At 35.3% G+C, this 24,463-nt stretch overlaps 1 protein-coding gene across 3 annotated transcripts in view; it reads left to right on the top strand.

The window, feature by feature from the left end:
• The window catches only part of NIPBL (NIPBL cohesin loading factor), a 197,764-nt gene that overhangs the window by 164,762 nt on the left and 8,539 nt on the right, over positions 1–24,463 (top strand). For all 3 annotated transcript variants that reach the window (XM_054555486.2, XM_024247028.3, XM_024247027.3), the window contains 10 exons: positions 3,891–3,999; positions 6,169–6,305; positions 11,932–12,072; positions 12,221–12,314; positions 13,036–13,190; positions 13,703–13,793; positions 16,099–16,272; positions 16,694–16,884; positions 19,378–19,485; positions 19,968–20,168. In XM_054555486.2, coding sequence (XP_054411461.1) covers positions 3,891–3,999; positions 6,169–6,305; positions 11,932–12,072; positions 12,221–12,314; positions 13,036–13,190; positions 13,703–13,793; positions 16,099–16,272; positions 16,694–16,884; positions 19,378–19,485; positions 19,968–20,168 — 1,401 coding nt within the window. The remainder of the gene's footprint in view (positions 1–3,890; positions 4,000–6,168; positions 6,306–11,931; positions 12,073–12,220; positions 12,315–13,035; positions 13,191–13,702; positions 13,794–16,098; positions 16,273–16,693; positions 16,885–19,377; positions 19,486–19,967; positions 20,169–24,463) is intronic.

A 24,463-nucleotide genomic window follows, 5' to 3' on the forward strand; every position in this document is an offset into this window, starting at 1 on the left:
GATCATTTGAAGCCTGGAGTTTTAGACCAACCTGGACAACGTACCGAGACCCCATCTCTGAAAAACATAAATAAAATTAGCTGGGCACTGTGGCCTGTGCCTGTAGATTCAGCTGCGTGGGAGGCAGAGGCAGGAGGATCACTGGAGCCCAGGAGTTTTAGGCTGCAGTGGATTATGATTGTGCCACTGCACTTTCTTCTGGGGAACAGAGTGAGACTCTATCTCACACACCAAAAATGTTTTTAATGGTAGAATCTAGATGATGGTCGTTAGAGAGTGTTTATGATAAAACTTTTTTCAACTCTTTTGTTTGGCTGAAATTTTTCATGATATTAAGATGGTGTAAAAAATGTACCTATATCACTGAGAATGTTGGTACCTTTAAAAGATATTTTTTAAATGAGCAAACTAAATTATACTTTAAAAAAATTTCATGCACCTTGATTAGTTCTTATTTATATTATGAGTGCATGGCTAATATATGTGTGTAGGTTAACATTAAAGTAGAAGAAATCATTTCAGAGTGGGCAAGAAAAAATTTTGATAAAATTCAATATCCTTGGATGATTACTTATAATGAATAAGGATACAATGTAAATTCCTTAATCTGACAGATAAAACTACAAAACCTAAAATGAAAATAATGCAAAATGGAAAACTGTGAGCTTTCTTCAAAATCATGAATAAAAAAATTTAAATATATCAAGGTGATTGTAAAATGTATATGGAAAAGCAGAGAAAAGGTAAAAATAACTAAATAATTTCTGAAAAAAGCTGAAGCACTGACTTGCCTTACAAAATATTGGGAGTTATTTTCAAAGATACATAATTAAGAGCAGTAATAAGTAGATTAGTACTAAATAGAACAATGGAACAGGATAGAGATCCCAGAAAACAGGCTTACACATATAGAATATGCTTGCTATAAAACAGAAGTGGCACTGCAGCTGATGGAGAAAAGACTGTTTAGTAAATGGGGTTGGGATATTTGACTGTCCATAAGAATTTACAAAAAAAAAGATTCCTACTTCAGCTCAAAAATCAACTCCATGTAGATTAAAGGAGAACTTTAAAACTTTTAGAAAATATAGGAGAAAAAAAAAGTTTTAATTACATATGTGTGTGTATGTGTATATATATATACACACATATATATACGTATATATGTATATATGTGTGTATATGTGTATATATGTGTATATATATGTGTGTGTGTATATATATATGTATATATATATACTTTTTTTTTTTTTTTTTAATGGCATGGTCTTGCTGTGTGGCCCAGGCTGGACTCAAACTCCTAGGCTCAAGTGATCCTCCTACCTCAGCTTCTTGAGTAGCTGGGACTACAAGCGTGCACCACCATGCCCAGCCTGAATATATTTTTGATCTCTGGGTAGGAAAGGATGCCTTAAACAAGTCACAAAAACCATTAACCTTAAAAGATTGAAGAAAGTGAAAATACAAGTCACAAAATGGGAAAAGATATTTGGCACATATATAACCAACAATTAATACCGAGAATAAATACATAAGAACTCCTCTCCTACAAAACCAGTGTAAGTCAAGAGTCCCAGTAGAAAAATAGGTAAAGTTCATTAATACGCATTTCATGGAGAAAATAGCATATAGGGCCTATATTGTGTTCAACCCCATTAGTAAAGTAAGGAATATAAATCAAGACCACATTCTATACCTATACCATTTTATTGACAAAAATGGAGAAGTCACACAATCACAAGTGATGGAAAAGAGGGATCAGGTAGTGTCTTTTAATACAGATAATAATTGAAAAAGTATTACAGCCACTTTGAAAAACGATTTCATAAAATTATCTCATAAAAGCATTATCTTGTGAAGTTGAACAATGTATATATCCAATGACCCAGCAATTCGACTTCAAGTATATATACACACAAAAGAATCTTGCATATTTGCATCAGGAGGCATATACAAGAGTGCTTATTGTACTAAAATTGGGATTAACCTATCTACAAAAGAGTGGATAAATGAATTAAGGTATAGGTACACAGTGGGGTGTTGTACAGCAGTGAAAATCAGTAAAATACAGCTGTATGCAACAACCTAGATCATAGTGGCATAATGTTGAGTGAAAAAAGCAAATCTCAGAAGACTACATCAAGTATATTACCTTTTTAGAAAGTGGAAAATCAAAGAAAAATATAAATAGCATACAGCTTATACTTTTTTTTAAAACAAGGAGATGGTAAATTTCTGATAGTGGTTACCTTAAGTGTGGAACAGGAAAATGGGATAAGGGAAGGAGCACATTGGGAGATACGAGATATTAAAATTATTCGTGTTCTTGATTTGGATTCAAAGTATGCCATTTATTAGTAAATTAAAAGGGCATATACGAGTGGCAACAGTGTGTCATGAATCAAAATTTATGATTAATTCTTTTGTGTGTATCTGAAGCCTTGGAAATGAAAAAGGAAAACCAAGGATGAGAGAGGATAGTTTTCTACTCCTGCCGTTAAATAAAAGACCAAGCTAGGCCGGGCATGGTGGCTCATGCCTATAATCCCAGCACTTTGGGAAGCTAAGGCAGGCGGATCGCTTGAGCCCAAGAGTTTGAGACCAGCTTGGGCAACATAGAGAACCCCATCTCCCCAAACTGTACAAAAATAAGCCGGGCACGATGGCTCACACCTGTGGTCCCAGCTGTGTGGGAGGCTGAGCCTGGGAGGTCAAGGCTGCAGTGAGCTTTGATTGTGCCACTGCACTCCAGCCTGAGTGACAATGAGACCCTGTCTCAGAAAAGATCAAACTAGAATGTGATTTTAATAGCTGCTTTAAGGAAATTAGAGAGTGGGGCAGGAAGAATTTGCGGTTCATAGTTGAAACCTAGTACATTGAAGCTGTCTGCTTTATTTATTTCTTCAAATTGGAGGAAAAGGGACAGTGTGTGTGTTATGTTACTCTGGTTGCTGTCAGTTGTTTTAATCATTTATGCATCTTGTGGGGAAAGTTTAAGCTTGTGCTGCCCAAGCTTGTGCCCAACTATAAGCCACATGCATTTTTTTAAATGTTAACTTAATTTCAATTTTTATTTTATTTAATTTTAATTCCTCAGTCACAGTAGGTACATTGCAAGTGCTTAATAACTGCATGTGACTCTTGGAAACCATATTGGACAGCAAAGATATAGAACACTTCCATTATTGCAGAGAAAGTTATATTTAACAGCAGTGGAACTCTTCACAGAAATCAAATACACATTTAGATTCCTTCAATATCCCCAGAATTAGATTAGCTAGCTTTTCTTAGCAAAACAGATATACCTTATGACTTTTCTGTTGACTTTTGATTATGGAAGATTAGATTGGTTTTACTTTTTAGCTATATTTAGAATTATCTCTATCCTCATCTCATTATTCATAACACTTTTGTAGCATTGTTTGTGATTTTGCAAAGGATAATGCAGAAATCTACCCTTATGTTTTATAATTGCCTTTTAAGGTACAATTCAGATGCAGTTATTAATTATTTAAAATAATTCAACTAGTATTATGTGATACTGTGTTTTTGATTGGAATAGGGAGAAAGGGAAGGTCATCTTTTCTACATCTTTCACATATTACCTTAGGTCATACACAGCAATTTAAGTACTTTGTAGTAAAATTGTTTGAAAGTATTGGTAAATTACTGGTTTATAAGATATTTTTAAACATATATATTTTTGTTTTATTAATTTGCACTTTGAGTATTAAATTGTTAATGACAAATTGAAAAGTATATTACTTATGGACACTTTTAATGTGTTTATATTATTATTGCCTAATGAATAATTATACCGGGATTTTTTTTCTTTTTTGTGTGTGTGTATATATATATATATATATATATATATATATATATATATATAGTTGTTGAAGTCCGAAGAGGATTCCTCATATAAACCTGTGAAGAAAGCTTGTACTCAACTTGTTGATAACCTAGTTGAGCACATTCTTAAATATGAGGAATCTCTAGCTGGTAAGACATTTTATATATATATTGATCTTTAGTTGATTTTATAAGATATTTTTAAATATTTTGAGCAAATTTCTCATTTTTGCCTCTGGCTTTGCTTGTCTAATGATTACTTCACTTTTAAATGAAATACATTTTTGTTATATAGATATCTGTTTGTTGCATCCTAGATTATATTAAGACTGACTAAGATTATCTAGAGCATTGTAATAAAAGCATGGGCCTCACCTCTTCCACATATCTTTTAATAGCATATTATAATTTTAGATGTCATATTGAATAGGAGTAAAAATCCAGGGGCTAATATGTATCTGGCTAATGATACTCATCACAAAACTGATATCTTCTAAGTCATATAAAATTATCTTTCAAAATGAAATTGTTTTAGCTATTATAAAAATGTTTTTTAAAGATTTGTATTGCATTCCTAATATTTATTATTTATAATTGTTACATAAAGTTTGCTTAATCTTTAGCTAGAAATTTATTAAAATGTTTAAAATCACAAATTATTTAAGTACTTAATATTTTATATTATCTCACATTATTTACCAATCACAAATCTGAAATTTTTTAATCAATTATAAATAAATGATTATTTAAGAAATATAAAAATTGGGCCAGGCACGGTGGCTCCCGCCTGTAATCCCAGCACTTTGGGAGGCCGAGGCGGGCGGATCATGAGGTCAGGAGATCGAGACCATCCTAGCTAACACGATGAAACCCCATCTCTACTGAAAATACAAAAAAATTAGCCAGGCATGGTTTCGGGCGCCTGTAGTCCCAGCTACTTGGGAGGCTGAGGCAGGAGAATGGCATGAACCCGGGAGGCAGAGCTTGCAGTGAGCCAAGATCACGCCACTGCACTCCAGCCTGGGCGAAAGAGCAAGACTCCGTCTCAAAAAAAAAAATATATATATATATATATATCTATATATACATATATATGTATATATAGATATATATGTATATATAGATATATATATGTATATATAGATACATAGATAGATATAGATACCCATTGCTTGAAACGCACAAAGACTAGCATTACTTCCCATCTAATGCACATTAATGAGGAACAACGTCAGCCTCAGTTCTCCAAAATTGGGAGCCAATAGCCTCTAATAGCCGTCCATTTGTGGCACCTACGGAAGTTGTTGATATGCTTTATATTTTTTATGCAGTCTTTTTTTTTTTTTTTTTCCATATGTACCTCTTTTTTTTCTTTTTATCTCCTTGTTCCGTTTTTTTATTTTTCCCCATCCTGGAATTTAGGGGTGATACTGATGTCCCTTAATGTTAAAAAGTTGCTAATTTCCTCTGAAAATTTGTTTCCTAAGAACCAGTGTATTTCCTGATTAGCAACATTTTCTTCCCACCTGAACAGCATTTTGTTTAGAGCTGTCTTATAGCATTGTTCCAATTTCTGTTTGTTGCTCCCATTTTTTAACATTCTTCTACCGCAGCAACGTCTCTTTTTGTACCAGTACCCTTAAACACAGTTTCACCTCAGCTAAATTGCTCACTTTTTTTCCCATATTCGCTTCTTTTTTTTTTTTTTTTTTTTTTTTAAAGACAGGGTCTCACTCTGTCACCCAGGCTCTGGGGTGTAGTGGCGCAATCATAGCTCATTGCAGCCTAGAACTCCTGGGCTGAAGCAATCCTCCCACCTCAGCCTCCCGATTAACTGAGACTACAAGTGCACATCACCACACTGGGCTAATTTTTTATTTTTCTGTAGAGATGCAGTTTTCGCGTGTTGTCCAGGCTGATCTCAGATTCCTAGACTCAAGCCTTCTTCCTGTGCTGGCCTCCCAAAGTGCTGGGATTACAGGTGTGAGCCATCACACCCAGCCCATTGATTTTAGATAAAACCAATACGACATTTATTCCCAAAAGCCCATTCCTAAGCTTCCCAATTTCCATTAGTATAAAACTTGCCTTCTGTAGAGAGCATGGCCTTTTGTTCTTTATCTTGAGTATATGTTATTTCTATATCAAAGAAAAAATGAGATGGAGAAAGTCTAGTTTCATAAGGATTACTAATTCATTATATTGAGGCCTATACTGGACCTATTTAGGGGAGAATATTAAGTAATTTAAATAATATTCTGTATAATTTCCACTACCTTGTCATATTTTAGTGTCTTATTTCTCTGTTTGTTTTTCCAGACTCTGACAATAAAGGTGTGAATTCTGGAAGATTGGTAGCTTGCATAACCACTTTGTTCTTATTCAGCAAAATAAGACCCCAGCTCATGGTTAAACATGCAATGACTATGCAACCATACCTTACCACTAAATGTAGTGTAAGTATAGAGCTGTCTTATTCTTGTATCTTACATAAAACATTAAGTGCTTTAAATTTAGAGTTCACATGCGTCAACCACATTCTCACTGACAGACCAACTGTGTCATTTACTTAGATATATGTTCTATTTGTAGCAAGTGATCTATAAACATCAAGTCTGACATAAAGTTCAGGTTCCATTTTGCTGTAAACTCCTCAAGCCAAACCCTCAGTAGATGCTTACTAAATGTTATAGCTATTGTTGAGATCTCAAAATGAATGAAGCAGAGTTCCTCTCTTTGAGAAATTTACTATGTTTTGGGTCCTGAATTTACTTTTCATTTGTCTGTCATTTATAATATAATAAATATAAAAATTGATACCCATTGCTTGAAGCACACAAAGACTAGCATTACTTCCCATCTAATGCACATTAATAAGGAACAATAGTCAACCTCGGTCATTCTCCAAAATTGAGAGCCAGTAGCCTCTAACAGAGGTCCATTTATGGCACCTAAGGAAATTGTTGATATGCTTTATATTTTTCATACAGTCTTTTTTAATTTTTTATTTATATTTTATAAATATATTTTATTTTTATAATAGAACAATATGTTAAATATGGAAAATCTATAATATCATACCAGAGATGTTAGGCTGTTAATATTAACATACACTATGTTTTTCTAAAATAAGGTGTGAGTAGTAAGACATTGCTTAAGTTAAATTACCCAGCAAATTAAGATTTTAAAGTATATATGACAGCATAGTGAGTTACATGGTTTACATGTATAATCTCATTTACTTTATGAAGTAGGTACTATTATCTCTGTTTTACAGATAAGGAAACTGAAGCTTAAAGAGTATAAGTAACTGCTAAAAATTCGAAATTTTAAAATACTCTAGAAACTTAACAAATATAAAGGTTTCTCACATACCGTGTTCCTAATGTTCCTAAGGAGCTAATTTTAACTGTTTACTCTATTGCATTTGTTTTGCTGCTATGGTCAGTTTTTTTGATTATCTAAATTACAAGCTCTAGGTGAAAACCTCAGGACTTCCTGAGAAAACTTTAAGAACTGAGGAGAGTAATAAAGAATAATAAATACCTAAAAACAACATGCGTTTACTTCTGAGACACTAATTCTATCTTTAGGGTCTGTATTAGATCCAGAAATAAATTGTTTAATATTGTGGCTAATAATAATAGCTAATAATTTTTTAGCACAGTACCAAGCACTGTGAAAATTTTACATGTATTATCTCGTTTACTTTGTGAAGTAAGTACTATTATGATCTCAGTTTAATAGATAAGGAAATTAAAGCTTAAAGAATATAAATAACTGGCCCAATGTCACATAGCTAAGCAGTCCCAAAGTTAGAATTTAGCCCCATGTCTGCCAGTAGAGTCTGGACTATAATGAAACCTGTTATATATTATTTATATTATAAATAGTCCTTGCATGATTTTGAACCAGTAATTTTTTAAAACAAAATCACTTTTAAAATGTCTTGTACATTTTTTATGTATGTATGTACACAAATATAAAGTTGGATATAAATAAGAGTATCTCATACATGGTAAACTTTTTTTAATGTTTTGTGATTTTGGTTTTTGTTTTTATATCCTATCTCCATCTTTATTCATTTTCCCTTCAGAATAAACATCTTAGAGTATCCTTAACATACTTTTATAGTTGTGGACACACAGGTATATATAAATAGTTGACCGGGTTTTGTAAAAATTGAATCATATTATATAGATATTTGTTAGGCATATTTGGTAATCTCACATTACCTGGTATATATCTAATTCCTTGTTTTAGATGGCTATATATTATCCATTTTATGGATGTCCTATGATTTATTTAATCATTTCCCTATTTGGCAGGTGTTTACATATTTCCTTTTGATCACCACTACAAACAATTTTTAAATAAACATTCCAATTTAAATACCTAAGTACTGAAGACTTTATTTTGTTGGAACAGTTTCTGAGAAGTGGACTTTCTAGGTTGAAACAATGGTTATTTTGGTTTTCATTTTTAATTGATCTTGCCATTTTGCGGTGGATGTGTTTTATACAACCTTTTGGAAAGCTGTATGTGACAATCATTGTCATTATTTAGTATTCTTTGCCAGTCTAACTGGTGGTAAGGAATAATTCATTATTGCTTCAGTTTCCTTCCCTGACTGCAAAGAAGGTTGAGCATCTTTTCATGGTACTGACCAGTGGGGCTTGCTTTTCTGTTAATTCACTATTTATATCATTTTCATATCATTCGTCCATTTTACCTTTGAATTATAGGCTTTTTTTTTTAGGAGAGCTCTTTAAATAATTTAAATATTTTAGATATTAAACCATCTTATAGTATATTCATTACAAATATTTTTTCCTATTCTGTTCTGTTGCTCTTTTACTTAATGGTTTCCATCTTTCTTTAAATTTTTCTTCTAGAATTTAAGATATTTCTTTTACTTGATTTTCCAGGCCAGTATGTTAAGGGAAGGTTCAGAAAATGCTACTTTTTTGTTCTTGTGTGGTTTTTTTTTTTTTTCCGAGACTGAGGCTCGCACTGTCACCCAGGCTGGAGTGTAATGGTGCGATCTTGGCTCACTGCAACCTCTGCCTCCTGGCTTCAAGCGATTCTCCTTCCTCAGCCTCCCGAGTAGCTGAGATTACAGGTGCACACCACCACACCTGGCTAATTTTTTGTGTTTTTAGTAGAGACGGGGTTTCACTATGTTGGCCAGACTGGTCTTGAACTCCAGACCTTATTGATCTGCCCCGCCTTGGCCTCCCAAAGTACTGGGATTACAGGCATGAACCACTGTGCCTGGCCTTCTCTTTTCTTTCTTTTTTTTTTTTTTTAAAAAAAACACAGTCTTGCTCTGTTGCCCAGGCTGGAGTACAGTCCTGCAATTTTGGCTGACTGCAACCTTCGCCTCCCAGGTTCAAGCAATTCTCATGCCTTAGCCACCCAGGCAGCTGGGATTTTACAGGTGTGCACCACCACACCCGGCTAATTTTTGTATTTTTAGTAGAGACAGGGTTTTGCCATGTTGGCCAGGCTGGTCTTGAACTCCTGGCCTCAAGTAATCTGCCCACCTTGGCCTCCAAAAGAGCTGGGATTATAGGCATGAGCCACTGTGCCCAGCCACTACTTTTTTTTTTTTTTTTTTTTTTTTTAAGTAAAATGCTGGCACTGGTTCTCAAATGAATTTATCTTACCCAACAAAAATTCTTCTATCCCTAGACCCACTTTAACTCATTACGGGAAACAACAAGATTTCTGTGCTACTTAAAAAGAATTTATCTTTTCTTTTTAATCCTGTGGGGATCCTAAAAGGAAGGATATGATGTGGGAATTTCTTTTTTTTTTGTAATTAATACTTCTACTAGCCAAGTGGTGGGAATGTTTTTAACTAGTGTGTTAATGCGCTCAAAAAGTCCAAAATGGGCTGGGCACGGTGGCTCACGCCTGTAATCCCAGCACTTTGGGAGGCCGAGGCAGGCGGATCACGAGGTCAGGAGTTCAAGACCAGCCTGGCCAGCATGGTGAAACCCTGTCTCTACTAAAAATACAAAAATTAGCCAAGCATGGTGGTGCGCACCTGTAGTCCCAGCTACTCAAAAGGCTAAAGCAGGAGAATCGCTTGAACCTTGGAGGCGGAAGTTGCAGTGAGCCGAGATTGCGCCACTGCACTTCCGCCTGGGTGACAGAACGAGGCTCTGTGTCAAAAAAAAAAAAACTCCAAAATCTATGCCGGTAATCCATTACTAACAATGAGGATTAGTAGCTTAAAAACCAGATTAAGGCTGGACATGATGGCTCACACCTGTAATCCCAGCACTTTGGGAGGCCGAGGTAGGCAGATCACAAAGTGAGGAGTTTAAGACCAGCCTGGCCAATATGGTGAAACCCCATCTCTACTAAAAATACAAAAATTAGCCAGGCGTGGTGGCGGGCTAGTTGTCAGTCCATATTCCTGACATGCTGGTGCTTCTCCTTCCATGCCTCCAGCTACTCTGGAGGCTGAGGAGAATCACTTGAACCCAGGAGGCGGAGGTTGCAGTGAGCCAAGATCGCGCCACTGCACTCCAGCCTGGATGACAGAGCGAGACTCCATCTCAAAAAAAAAAAAAGGAAAAAAAAAAACTAGATTAAAAACATGCATTGAAAGCCTTACTACACACACACACACACACATACATATATAACTTTGATTGCCTTTGGGGAAATGAACTGGGTGGCTGGAGGATAGATAGAAACAAGACTTTTTATTGTAAATCCTTTTCTACCTTTTGGTTTTTTTAAAAAAGTCTCTACCTGTTTTTTTAAACATGCTTATTAATTTTTCTAATCAAAGAAATACACATTTAAATTTAAAATAAAGAAGTCCTAGGCTGAGCATGGTGGCTCACACCTCTAATCCCAGTGCTTTGAGTGGCCAAGGCAGGCGGATCACTTGAGGCCAGGAATTCAAAACCAGCCTGGGCAACATAGTGAGACCCTGTCTCTACAAAAATGAAAATTAAGGCCGGACGCAGTTTCTCACACCTGTAATCCCAGCACTTTGGGAGGCCGAGGCAGGTGGATCACGAGGTCAGGAGTCCTGGACCAGCCTGGCCAAGATGGTGAAACCCCGTCTCTACTAAAAATACAAAAATTAGCCAGGCATGGTGGTGGGCACCTGTAATCCCAGCTACTTGGGTTGTTGAGTCAGGTGGTTGCTTGAACCCGGGAGGCAGAGGTTGCAGTGAGCCAAGATCATGCCACCGCACTCCAGCCTGGGCAACAGAGCAAGACTCCATCTCAAAAAAAAAAAAAGACAATTAAAAAATTAACCGGCTGTGGTATTATGCGCCTGTAGTCCTAGCTACTTGAGAGACTGTCAGGAAAATCGCTCAAGCTCAGGAGCAGGATTGCATTGAGCTATGATTGTGCCACTGCACTCCATCCTGGGCAATTGAGCAAGACTGTGTTTCTTAGAAATAAAGAAGCCTTTTGCCTAGTTCTGGGATTCTATGTGTTTATCTGTCATAGAAAATTTTAACACAGAGTTTCTCAACCTCAGCACTATTGACAGGACTAGATGATTCTTTGTTGTCAAGGATTGTTCTGTGCATTGCAGATTGTTTAGCAGCATCCCTGGCCTCTAGCCACTAGATGCCAGTAGTGGCTCCCATTGTGACAACCAAAAATGTCTCCAGATACTGCCAAATACTCCTGTGTCAGGATACGGGGGAAGAAGCTTATTCCTGATTGACAACTACTGGGTTAACATACACAGTTTGGAAAATACTAATCGTAAAAACTGTACCAGTCTTTGTATAATGCTGTCAATATGTAAATACCTTTGTTTAGAATTGACTTATGTTACATTTTAGAGAAAAAATATAACTTTAACATTGTGATTAAGTGACCCCAAAGTCACATTTTGGTAAGTTAGTTGTTGGTCCATATTCCTGAAATGCTGGTGCTTCTCCTTCCATACCTTGAAAAAAAAACTCTAATAGACTTTTTTTTTTAACTGGACCTTTACATGCAAAATGCCCTATTTCTGCCCCCAAATACGTAAAGCTGTATATAGTTTCTTTTCAGGTTTTGGATATTCATAAAGCATTAATTTTATTCTTATAGACACAAAATGATTTCATGGTTATCTGCAATGTTGCAAAAATCCTAGAGCTAGTTGTACCACTGATGGAGCATCCAAGTGAAACTTTTCTTGCCACTATTGAGGAAGATCTAATGAAGCTCATCATCAAATATGGCATGACTGTAAGCACTCAGTTTACCATTTCTTTATTCACTAGTGTAAAGTTCTAATGTATTTTATTAAAATTTTTAAAGCAAATATTTGTAAAAAGCTAAGTTTTTAAAATAGTATATTTTTAACTTTTATCTAAACATTTTCTATATCTTTTAGGTAGTGCAACATTGTGTGAGCTGTCTTGGAGCTGTTGTAAATAAAGTGACACAAAATTTTAAATTTGTGTGGGCTTGTTTCAATAGATATTATGGTAAGTTCAATACCAGGGTTTTAAAATTATTCTGCTAGGTCCTGCAGGGGGTCAGCTCATTTTAAACACATTTGATAAAAGGCTAGACTCAAGGAAATTATGAGGTGTGATTATCCACTGTGGTCCTCTCAGAAACAATATTTTCTAGTGTCTTTTGTATTTCCTTAAGAACCCACTGTGATTACTGCAGAAATTTATCTCCTGATAAGTAAAGGTTGGTAAATTTTTTGCGCACTGTGAAAAGTAAAATTTAAATTTTCTTACATTAATTAGTTTAGACTCTGAAGAGCACTCTCATAATTCTAGACATATTTAATATTTAGAACCATTAGTAAAAAATTAATTGGCCGGGCACAGTGGCTCATGCCTGTAATCCCAGCACTTTGGGAGGCCAAGGCGGGTGGATTACCTGAGGTCGGGAGTTCGAGATCAGCCTGGCCAACATGGTGAAACCCCGTCTCTCTACTAAAAATACAAAAATTTGCCAGGCGTGGTGGCACACGACTGTAATCCCAGCTACTTGGGAAGCTAAGGCAGGAGAATCACTTGAACACGGGAGGTGGAGGTTGCAGTGAGCCAAGATCATGTCACTGCACTCCAGCCTGGGTGACAGAGTGAGACTCCATCTCAAAAAAAAAAATTGTAATTCATTAGTAGTAATTACTTGAACTTAGTAATTCAAAGATAAATATTATAAATAAATATTACTTATCTTTATTAGGTGCCATTTCAAAATTAAAAAGTCAACACCAAGAGGACCCAAATAACACTTCACTTCTAACAAACAAACCAGCACTTCTTAGATCCCTTTTCACCGTTGGAGCGCTATGTCGGCATTTTGATTTTGATCTGGAAGATTTTAAAGGCAACAGCAAGGTAAAGATAGTAATACTTAAAATGCTATAAAACATAGAACTATATGGCACTGTGATCTGAGAATGACAGTAATGACCCAGGATGAAGGCCATATTAGAGTAGTCTGGTTTAATGAAAATTCTGAAAACAGTGCTACTCAAAGCATGGTCCTCAGACTGGCTGCTAATCCATCACCTTTTTGTTACTGGTGTGTAACCAGATAATGAAATTTCCCTGACAAGTTATATCAGCTTTGTAACAGTAGGCACACTGTTGACATCAACAGCTGACTTTTTACAAAAATTTTTTTCAATGAAGGAAACAGTGCACTGATTTACATTCTGAAACAAGCTTCTTTGTCACAGACTGATACTTTGAATGCCACTGTTGTAAAATAAATGAAATTGGTTACTTATTTTTTTAATAAAGTTCACACAAATTCTCATTGTCTTTAGGTATTTTTTTTCCTTTATAGTTGAAAATTAATCTAAGTTACTGTTCATGAATACTTTAATGTGTTTTCCTCCCCTTAGGTTAACATAAAAGATAAAGTACTTGAACTATTGATGTATTTTACAAAACATTCAGATGAAGAAGTACAAACAAAAGCTATCATTGGTCTAGGTAAGTCTAAATTTCTTTATAATTTGTAGCTATTTCAGAGGGATAGAGCACATTTTTAAATATTGTGAATCTAAAATGTTGATTTACTTTAATATGTTTCTATTAGCAGTAGGATTTGGTGTATAGAATGTAGGTCTGAGGATTAAAACAACTGGGTTCCATTCTTGTCATGGCCATTGACTTCCTGGGTAACCTTGAGCAAGCCATTTGTCTGTTCATCAGTTTCTTCATTAGTAAAAATAGAGATAACAATACTTTCTTCTACCCCTCCTCCATAGGGTATCTTAAGAATATTTATTAAAGCCCTTTGATAAAGAAAAATAATGTAGAAGAATTCTGTGCTCTTTGCATTTTTTTAATTGTCCTTTTTCATTGCAAAGCTTTGTCACTACAGGAAGCTGCCACATCTATTTACAACAATGATCAATCTACACTGACTTATTTATATAAAAGCAAATAATAAGCAACCCAAAAGGAACAATTTGGATATATACCTGTTTTATATTTATTTTTCCAGGAAGGATTGATGTAATAAAAACATGTTTTGCAATTGTTAGGCAGGTCTATGTGGCTTATATCTAGGAAGGAATTAGAATATGAGGAAATAGGAGGCGAATGGCATTAAAGTACCTGAATTGAATGCACTTCAAAAAAATACAAGAACAGTCTGTCCAGGTTTTTGGTTTTTGTTGGGTTTTTTTTGGTACAAATACAGTTGGCCTTCCATATCCATGGGTTTCACATCTGTGGATTTAACCACCAAGGATCAAAAATACTGAGAAAAAAAAAATTACACCTGTACTAAATATGTGCAGACTTTTTTTGTCATTATTCTCTAAACAATACAACAGCAATTTACATAGCATTTACATTGTATTAGATATAAATAATCTAGAGATGATTTAAAGTATATGAGAGGATGTGAATAGATTATATGCAAATACTACCCCATTTTATATCAGGGACTTGAGAATCCACGGATTTTGGTATCCCTGGGAGGTTCTGGAGCCAATTCCCCATGGATACCGAGCAATGACTGTACACGTAAAGCTACCCAATGAGATTAATAACTTATTTGGAAATTTTATTTTGGTGTTATGATTAAGGTTTATACTTTAATATGCATGAATAGTTATTTATATTAGTCTTTTGAACAAAAATGAGTAAGAAAAGATTCTAAGTTACCCAAACCTTATTAAATCATGTTTATGATTTCTGTAAATAAATTGAAACCTTATCATTTTATTCTCCTCCATCCCTTTTTGAAAATTACTTATAGCACATAGAGTAAAAATTCAGACATCATTTACTAAAGAGTTAAACCGGTGCAATATTAACTTCAAGCCAATGTGTACCTTTAAATATTCAGTCTGGACATAATTTATATGGAGTGGCAAAACTAATAGTGTTACAAGTATTTTAGAGTACAAAAAGATGAAGTTTTAACTTAAGCAGTGCTATTCAGAAAATATTGCCTCTAGACCAGTTAATAAAAGACATCTTGCCTGGGCCATAGTTATCCTGAGTGACCTTGGGCTAGTTATCTGATCACTCTATGCTTTGAGTTTAGTTTGTTGTTTGTTATCAATAATACTTGCTATCATCAGAGATCTTCATTTTTTCCTCAAATAAACATTATATACAAATAAACATGGATGATATATTGCTACTTATTAACCTGTGGTTATAGGATTCAGCATTGTGGCCTTATTATAATGCCATATGAGAAAGAAATGGAAGATATTTTTAGCTCTGGTTTATTATATTGTTTCATCAAATGAATATATTTTGATTTTTTTTTTAAAAATAATGTCAATGTAGTACCTTCTGCTGGGGATCTGAAAAATGTTTGCAGACATTACTTCTTAAATCCTGAAAACATCCCTGTGAGGTAGGTGGGTGGTAAATATTATTATCCCCATTTTACAGATGGAGAATTGAGGCACAGAGAGATTATGTGACTCACCCAAGGTCACACTACAAGTCAGTGGTGGAGCCAGGAATAGAACCCAAGACTCCTGACTCCTAATCCACTCCCCTAGCCACTAGGCCCTGCTCCCTCCTCAAGGTTTCCTCTTGTGTGAAATTCTCCTTTGAGAAATGCAATTTCTTGTTTTTAATTCATGGGGAAAGAAGTACCTGCTCTAATGCTTCTCTAGGTAAGGCCACTAGCATATTCTTCCAGTCATTTTAAGTTTTAATTTTTTGAAATAAGGAGCCGTTTATATAATTTATTAACTATTTATTAAATGTTTTATTTAATTTTAATATGAATATATGATGAGATTTTTCCCCTCTCCCATAGGATTTGCCTTTATTCAGCATCCAAGTCTAATGTTCGAGCAAGAAGTGAAGAATCTATATAATAATATTTTATCTGATAAGAACTCCTCAGTCAATTTAAAAATACAAGTGTTAAAAAACCTCCAGACCTACCTACAAGAAGAAGATACACGTATGCAGCAGGCAGATAGAGACTGTAAGTGAAAATATATTTTTAAATTTCATATACGTTTATATTATAATGGTTTTATCTTCATTAATCTAAATATCTAAATTTCCTTGTTTGTTAGATGAAGAAATTCAGTTAAATAGCAGTCCTTATGCTGAGGTCTATAGCTAGGCTTTAGCATATTCTTAAATTCTCTAAAATAGTTTTAAAATTGTGTATGTGTGTAAACATTAACATTCTGAGGGAGGAAAGAGATTATAGTTCTCATTGGGTTCTCAAAGGGGCCTCTGATACAGACACACACACACACACACACAGATTAAGAACCATTGAGCCAGAACACTAGCTATAATGTTTTGTGACTTTGGTTATGGCCTAATTTTGAAATATTTAGTAAAGTTAGTATAGGTGCTCTTAATGTGTGTTTATCCTTTGCTTTCTTTTGTAGGGAAGAAAGTTGCAAAACAGGAAGACTTGAAAGAAATGGGTGATGTTTCCTCAGGGATGAGTAGTTCCATCATGCAGCTTTATCTCAAACAGGTGCTTGAGGCATTTTTTCACACCCAGTCAAGTGTACGCCACTTTGCCCTAAATGTCATTGCATTGACTCTAAATCAAGGTCTTATTCATCCAGTTCAGGTAAGCATGTTTTATGGCAGCAGCACTTACTAAAAGAGCAAGATTAGTTGTAATTTGATGCACTGTGATTATAGAGAATAAGTAGTTCTTTGTTCCTCTTACTCTTCTTTGTACTAAACTCTTAAGAATCTGGCAGTTTTAGATAATCTCTTGGGTTATGATTACTGCAAAATACCCATATATTCATAATATTGTCTCTGTTGTAAACAAACTTGTAATTTCTATTGGCAGAACATATACTCAAATTATTTTTCTAAGTAGGGATGATATATTTGTTTTAATTCATATTTACTTTTGTCCCTAAGATCCAGCAATCTATAATGTAAAGAGAGTTAACTGGGTTTAAAAGTATAATCTGTTCAACAGGGTGGAGTCTTAGTCCACAGAAAAGTAAATTATATAAACTCAATTCCTTCATCTTTAAGTTGGGTATAACACCAACTACTCGACACCTCATAGCATTGATATGAGGACACGACGATGTAATAAAGACATTAGTATTACTGAAGATTGGCAGCTGATGCTGATGTAGTAGTATATACCATCTGATGGTCAAGAGAGCACCATAGGCTACAAAAGTGTATGTATTAAGTAAGCAGAGTCTATACCCTTCAAGATTTTTATTTTGGGTATTTTTCATGGAACTTTTTAAAAATATGATATATTTAAACATACTGTGGTCTTCCCTATGTCCTGAAACAAAGCATGTTAACAAATATTTATCCTGTTCTTCATGACTCTGGGCTATTATCATAAAGAATCATACATTATAATGTAACAGTAGTACATTGAGACTGTCACCTTTTTAAACTACCGAGGGTTCTTTGTTGGGTGCTTTTTATTATATGTGCCTTTTAAACTTTTTTTTTTAATTTCACACAAAGGAGTCAGGTGCAGTGGCTCACACGTGTAATCCCAGCACTTTGGGAGGTGGAGGTGGGCGGATCACTTGGGTCAGGAGTTCAAAACCAGCATAGCCAACATGGCAAAACCCCGTCTCTACTAAAAATACAAAAATTAGCCAGGTGTGGTGGCACATGCCTGTAGTCCCACCTACATGGGATGCTGAGGCAGGAAAATTGCTTGAACCCAGGAAGCAGAGAACCCAGGAAGCAGAGGTTGCAGTGAGCTGAGACCATACCATTGCACTCCAGCCTGGCCAACAGAGGGAGACTCCACCTCAAAAAAAAAAAAAAAAAATTCACACAAAGAAATTGCAAAAGTGATACAATGAATTCCTTTATTCTCTTCACCTGTATTCACCATCTGTTGACATTTTGCCACAATTGCTTTCTCTCTCTCCCTTTATACATCTGCTTTTTTCTGAATCATTTGGTAGGAAGTTTCAGATAATTATGATTCTTTACCACTAAACACTTCAGCATATATTTTCTAAGAACAAGGACATTCTCTTATAAAATCATAATATAATCATTAAATTTGGGAAGTTTAACACTGATACAATATTATCTAATATACAGTCCATTTGCAGATTCTGCTAGTTAACCAAGGGCGCTCTTTATAGCCTTTTTCTTTTCTTTTTTTTTTTTTTTTCTTTTTTTTGAGGCAAGATCTTGCTCTGTTTCCCAGGCTGGAGTGCAGTGACGCAGTCTCGGCTTACTGCAGCCTCCACCTCCTGGATTCAAGCACTCTTCCCACCTCTGCCTCCCAAGTAGCTGAGACTATGGGTGTGCGCCACCACCTGGCTAATTTTTGCATTTTTGTAGAGATGGGGTTTTACCATGTTGGCCAGGCTGGTCTCAAACTTCTGAGCTCAAGTAATCTGCCTGCCTCAGTGTGCCAAAGTGCTGGGATTACAGGCATGAGCCACCGCACCCACCTTACAGCCTTTTTTCTTTCCTGATTCGAGATTTAACATGATCATTTCTTTCATTTAGTGCCATGTCTGTATTTTAAAGTTATGTTTGTTGTTGTTTTTCTGGCCTTCACATTGCTTTTTGATTCAGACTCGCTCAACATAGTACTGTTTTTTGACTCTAGAAGTACAGTGAATATGACTGTTATCAACTATCTGTTCCTCAAAGCCACGTATGAAATCAACTTTGAAAAACAATTATATTTTCGTAGCTTTGAGTATGGAAAACAAATTACTGTTTGCCCTATATTATCTTTACAAGGCAAATTCAGTCAAGCTTTAAAAACTACTGGATTATACATTTGTAGTCTATATCATAATCTTAAATAGATATTCTTAGTGTGAGAATGCTTTATGTTTAAAGAATCTTAAATTTACAATGAAATTGTTTAAATTTTATCACGTCAGTATTTTTGCTGATGCTCCAGTGCTTTCTGGATTTAAGCCGAATCTCAAAAGATCTGTTATTTTAAAAAGAACACTAAAACATAGTCTTTATAGGAAAGCCTATAAGGTTAAATTCATATATCTCAGATATACAAAAAGTTTTGACATATGTCTAAATAGAGAGTTTTTACTACCGTGATACCTCATAATTTTTTTTTTTTTATTTCCAGTGTGTGCCATATTTAATTGCTATGGGCACAGACCCAGAACCTGCTATGCGGAACAAGGCTGATCAGCAACTTGTGGAAATAGACAAAAAATATGCTGGATTCATTCATGTATGTATTTTAACATTTTATAACCTAAATTTGAACATTTTTCTTGAGTAAAGCATTTCTTTGATAAATGCCCTGCCCACATTCATAATTGGAATAAAATGTCTTACTTAGTACCTATCTTCTAAACATGCAACTAAGTTAGTCTTCCAATGTGTTTATTCTAGTTTAAAGTTAAGATTGGTCTAGAGGTGACGGTACCAAGCACACCAGACTAAAAATCAGGAAACCTGGATTTTATATCTTACTATGTGAACCTGGCTACAGTGACTCTCCTGGGCCTCATTTTTTTCTTCTTCTTTGAAGTGAGGGAATTGTAAGAGATAATCTCTAATGTTCCTTCTAGCACTTCATTCTGTGATTCGTATTATTTTAATTAAAAAAAACAAATAATGAAGCTAGCCTCAGAATGTAATGCTCTAAGTATATTTTTAATTTGTGTCTTTTAATTTCCCTGACAAAAATGAGACTTTTATTGATTTCAGATGAAAGCAGTGGCTGGTATGAAGATGTCTTACCAGGTACAACAGGCAATCAACACATGCCTAAAAGATCCTGTAAGGGGTTTCAGACAAGACGAGTCCTCTAGCGCTTTGTGTTCACACCTTTACTCCATGATCCGTGGAAACCGCCAACACAGACGAGCCTTTCTTATTTCTTTACTCAACCTCTTTGATGACACAGCAGTAAGCACAAAAACTTATTATTTTAAGAAAATAAATGCTCTAGAAATTTTATGGATAAAGTAGTCATCATTTTTAAAATATTACCATTTTATTAGTATATGATAGTAACTTCATTAAATGTTTTCTTAGTCTTCTAAGTTATTTACAAAGTACACAGTCAGAAGTGAAGGGGAAATTTTGTATGAGAATAAGTGTAATGAGGAATAATGTATAATTTTGCCTCCATACTGAATATCCTATAAACTTTGATAACAGTTTCTGTAAGCGTATCTTTAAATAAGCAACATCACTAAACTAATCGCTTTGGGAATCGATTACCTCAAATATTGTTAGAGAATAACTGTTCTAGGTTTTCGGCTATTGAGATCCCTAGTTGTTCAACTTGATTTCCCTTAATGAAGGGAAGTCACTTTTCTGTATAGTAGTCCACTTTTGTGTATAGTAGTCCTCCCTTATCATTAAAGATACATTTCATGACCCCTAGTGGATGCATGAAACCATGGATAGTACTAATTATTATATATACAGTCATGCATCACTTAATGACAGGGATACATTTGGAGAAATGCATAGTTAGGCGATTTCTTTGTAGGGTGAACATCTTACTTAAACCTAGATGTTGTAGCCTACCTAGGCTATATTGTTCCTGGGCTACAAACCTGGACAGCATGTTACTGTACTGAATACTGTAGATAACTATAACACATGGTAAGTATTCATGTACCTAAACATATCTAAACATCGAAAAGGTACAGTAAAAATATGATAGGATAATCTTATGGGACCATCATCATATATATGGTTTGTAATTAACTGAAACATGTTATGTGGCACATGACTGTACTGGTTTTTCCAGTACATACAAACCTATGTTAAAGTTTTAATTTATAAATTAGTCACAGTAAGAGATTAACAATAATAATAAAATAGAACAATTAAAACAATATACTGTAATAAAAGTTATGTGAATGGGATCTTGCTTTTCTCTCTCTCTCAAAATACCCTGTTGTAGTTTACTCACCTATTTTTGGACTATGGTTGACCAAGGGTAACAAACTATGGAAAGCAAAACGGCAATAAGGGGGGATTACCATAATTACAATTTTGACACTTCTGGCTGTTGCACTAGTTGCATTGGCCAGGACCATAGGCCAAGAAAACTGAATATTCTTTTAAGTTTACCTTTTAATTTATTTATTTCACACAATATTTATTCTGCATCTGCTATGTACCAGCCATTGTGCTAAGAAGTTTAACGAGCATAAAATAGTAAAGACAGATATGGTTTCTGCCCACACAGAGTGCACATGAGTCTATGTGTATAGCAACTTTTAAAAGAACAAAAGAGGCCAGGAGTGGTGACTCACGCCTGTAATCCCAGCACTTTGGGAGGCCAAGGCAGGTGAATCACAAGGTCAGGAGTTCGAGACCAGCCTGACCAACATGGTGAAACCCCATCTCTACTAAAAATATAAAAATTAGCCGGGCATGGTGGCACGTGCCTGTAATCCCAGCTACTCAGGAGGCTGAGGCAGGAGAATTGCTTGAACCCAGAGGCAGAGGTTGCAGTGAGCCGAAATCATGCCACTGCATTCCAGCCTGGCCAACAGAGCGAGACTCCGTCTCAAAAAAAAAAAAAAAAAAGAACAAAAGAAATACTTTAATTAACTTGTTAGCCTGACAGCAGATTTTTGCAATAAAGCAAAATTATAATTACCATAGTGTAGATATCTTACTAGACCTCTTCTTTTTAAGTACTACGTGAAATTTATCATCAACATTGTCATCATATCATTATCAGTATTAAGTTTGCATTGTGTATAGGACACTATACTAGGCGTGCCAGATGATATAATGTAGTGCTTTTGCCCTGAAAGGATTTTCCCTCCAGTTGTGGGGATAGGATACAAAATTAATAGTGATTATGGTTAGTATATCCTGAGTGCCCTGATGGTTTGTTTTGATAATATTGTTCCAGTCCTTGTTTCTCTCCAAAAGAACTTCATTTCTATGTGATTTCACTGCCTGCTTTATGTCATTGACTAGATGTTCTGTTATCTCAGCATTTGAAATGCTAAACTGGACACCCAGCTCTCACAAAGCAATGCTTTCTTCTGACTACTTCCAGCAAAGAATGTCAGAGAAGGAACAAATGCCTGAAGGCCCAGAGGGATAGAATGAGAGGGATCTGCTATATAAACCAGGGGAGGAAGATGTTCTAATCAGGGCCAAAAAATACAAAGATAAGAATGGGAAATAATGAATAGTTTGTTATTTGACTGGGGCAGAAAGGTCATAATGAGGAATAGTATATAGAGGATCCTGTAGATGGCAAAAAAAACATTGGAAGTGTGTGAATAAAATAATGAGGACAATTGCCAAAGAGCAGTTTAGGAAGATGAATTTTTTTAGCATTGTGGTCACACTGGAGGTAATAAGAAATTAATCTATTATTATAACAGTAGAGGAGAAAAAGAATGGATAGTAGAGGCTGGGTGCGGTGGCTCATGCCTGTAACCCCACCATTTGGGGAGGCCAAGGTGGACAGATCACCTGAGGTCAGGAGTTCGAGAACAGCCTGGCCAACATGGCAAAATCCCGTCTCTACTAAAAATACAAAAAAATTAGCCAGGCATGATGGCGCGCACCTGTAGTCCCAGCTGCTTGGGAGGCTGAGGGATGAGAATCACTTGAACCTGGGCAGCAGAGATTGGCCAGTGAGCTGAGATCCAGCTGAGCGACAGAGCAAGACTTCATCTCAATATAAAAAAAAAAAGATAGTAGAAAAGGAAAGTTGAGGGAAAAATTAAATGAGACTGTGTGAAAAGAATAGTCAGTGGACAACTGGAATATTTTTATCTTGAGCACCTGAAAGAATAATAGGATTGTTGCCAAAGTCAGATTGCAAAGGAGTTGGCTTGAGGAGTACATAAAAAGGGAATAGTCAAAGAGCTAGGAAGAGAAAACTTAAGAAGAAGATTTCATGAAGGAAAGCGTGGGTAATAGTCAGATGCTATTGAGAAGTCAAGGAGAGTAAGAAGTGAAAAATAGAGTAGAATGGTGAACTTCGTGGACAAAAACAGTCAAGCAGTGAGGGACAAAAGCAGATTGTAATTGAAGAGGGAGGGCCAGGTGAGATGACTCATGCTTGTAATCCCAACACCCGAGCCAGATGATCGCTTGAGCCCGGGAGTTCCGTACCAGCCTGGGCAACATAGTGAGACCCTATCTCTACAAAAATTAAAAAATAAAAACTTAGCCAGGCCTGGTGGTATGCATCTGTACTCCTAGCTACCTAGCTACTGAAGAGACCGAGGCAAAGGGATTGCTTGAGCCCAGGAGTTCAAGGTGGCAGTGAGTGGTATCATGTCTCCTTTAAAAAAAAAATAGTGGGCAAGACATGGGAGGAGCAGTCTAAACTATTCTTTGAAGAACTTTGGAAGGAAAGAGAAATACAGGGCTTTTATGGATGTTGAAGAAAATATATATATTTTCTTCAATATATATATGAGTTTTGAAAATATATATGTGAATTATAGTGTTAAAACTAATAGATGAGGTAGGGTTTTATGTCTACATTTTTTCATCTGTAATGTGGGTGTTGATATATATTGTACATATTGTAAAGTAAAAATAGAGTGAGAGTGATACTCTTATGAATATTAATAGCAAGGTTATTCCATCTGTGCTATGGGATCTTGCTGCTGCTGCTGTTGGGTTTTATGTTGTTTCCATGGCAGGGGAGGGTAGATGGTAGGAGGGAGTGTTTTTTAGTTGTGAGCTTTTTTTTTTCCTTGAGCTATAAATATTTAAAAGAAATTTGAATATTAATATGCCTTTCTGTTTATGATCATGAAATGCTTGAATTCTGTTACTTCTTTTTAAAGCAAGCAACTAAATAATCATAGTTTTTCCTTAAATTTTGCCTGCTTCACAGTTTTTACAGTGTGAAACTGATAGCATTGTCAAAACAACTCTAACATTCTGAATTACATATACACAGGAAACTGACAAATGTTTATGAGTACGTGGGATTTGGGTTTTTTCTTTTAACCTATGTATTAGTACTATAATTACTAGTTATTTTGAGGGCAGAATAGTAACTGTGTGTAACTGATCTCCATATAGGTTAAACTCTTAGTAGCACAATGATATAACTAGAACTTTCATGTATACTTTCTGATATGGTATGGATTTATCATAAAGATTCCATATACTCTAAGAAAACTTCAAGGAATTTCACATGGATGCAATAAAAAATTTCACCTCTTCTCTTGAGATAGCATAGTGTAAGT

This window comes from Pongo abelii, chromosome 4 (assembly GCF_028885655.2).
Source record: "Pongo abelii isolate AG06213 chromosome 4, NHGRI_mPonAbe1-v2.0_pri, whole genome shotgun sequence".
Classification (NCBI taxonomy): domain Eukaryota; kingdom Metazoa; phylum Chordata; class Mammalia; order Primates; family Hominidae; genus Pongo; species Pongo abelii.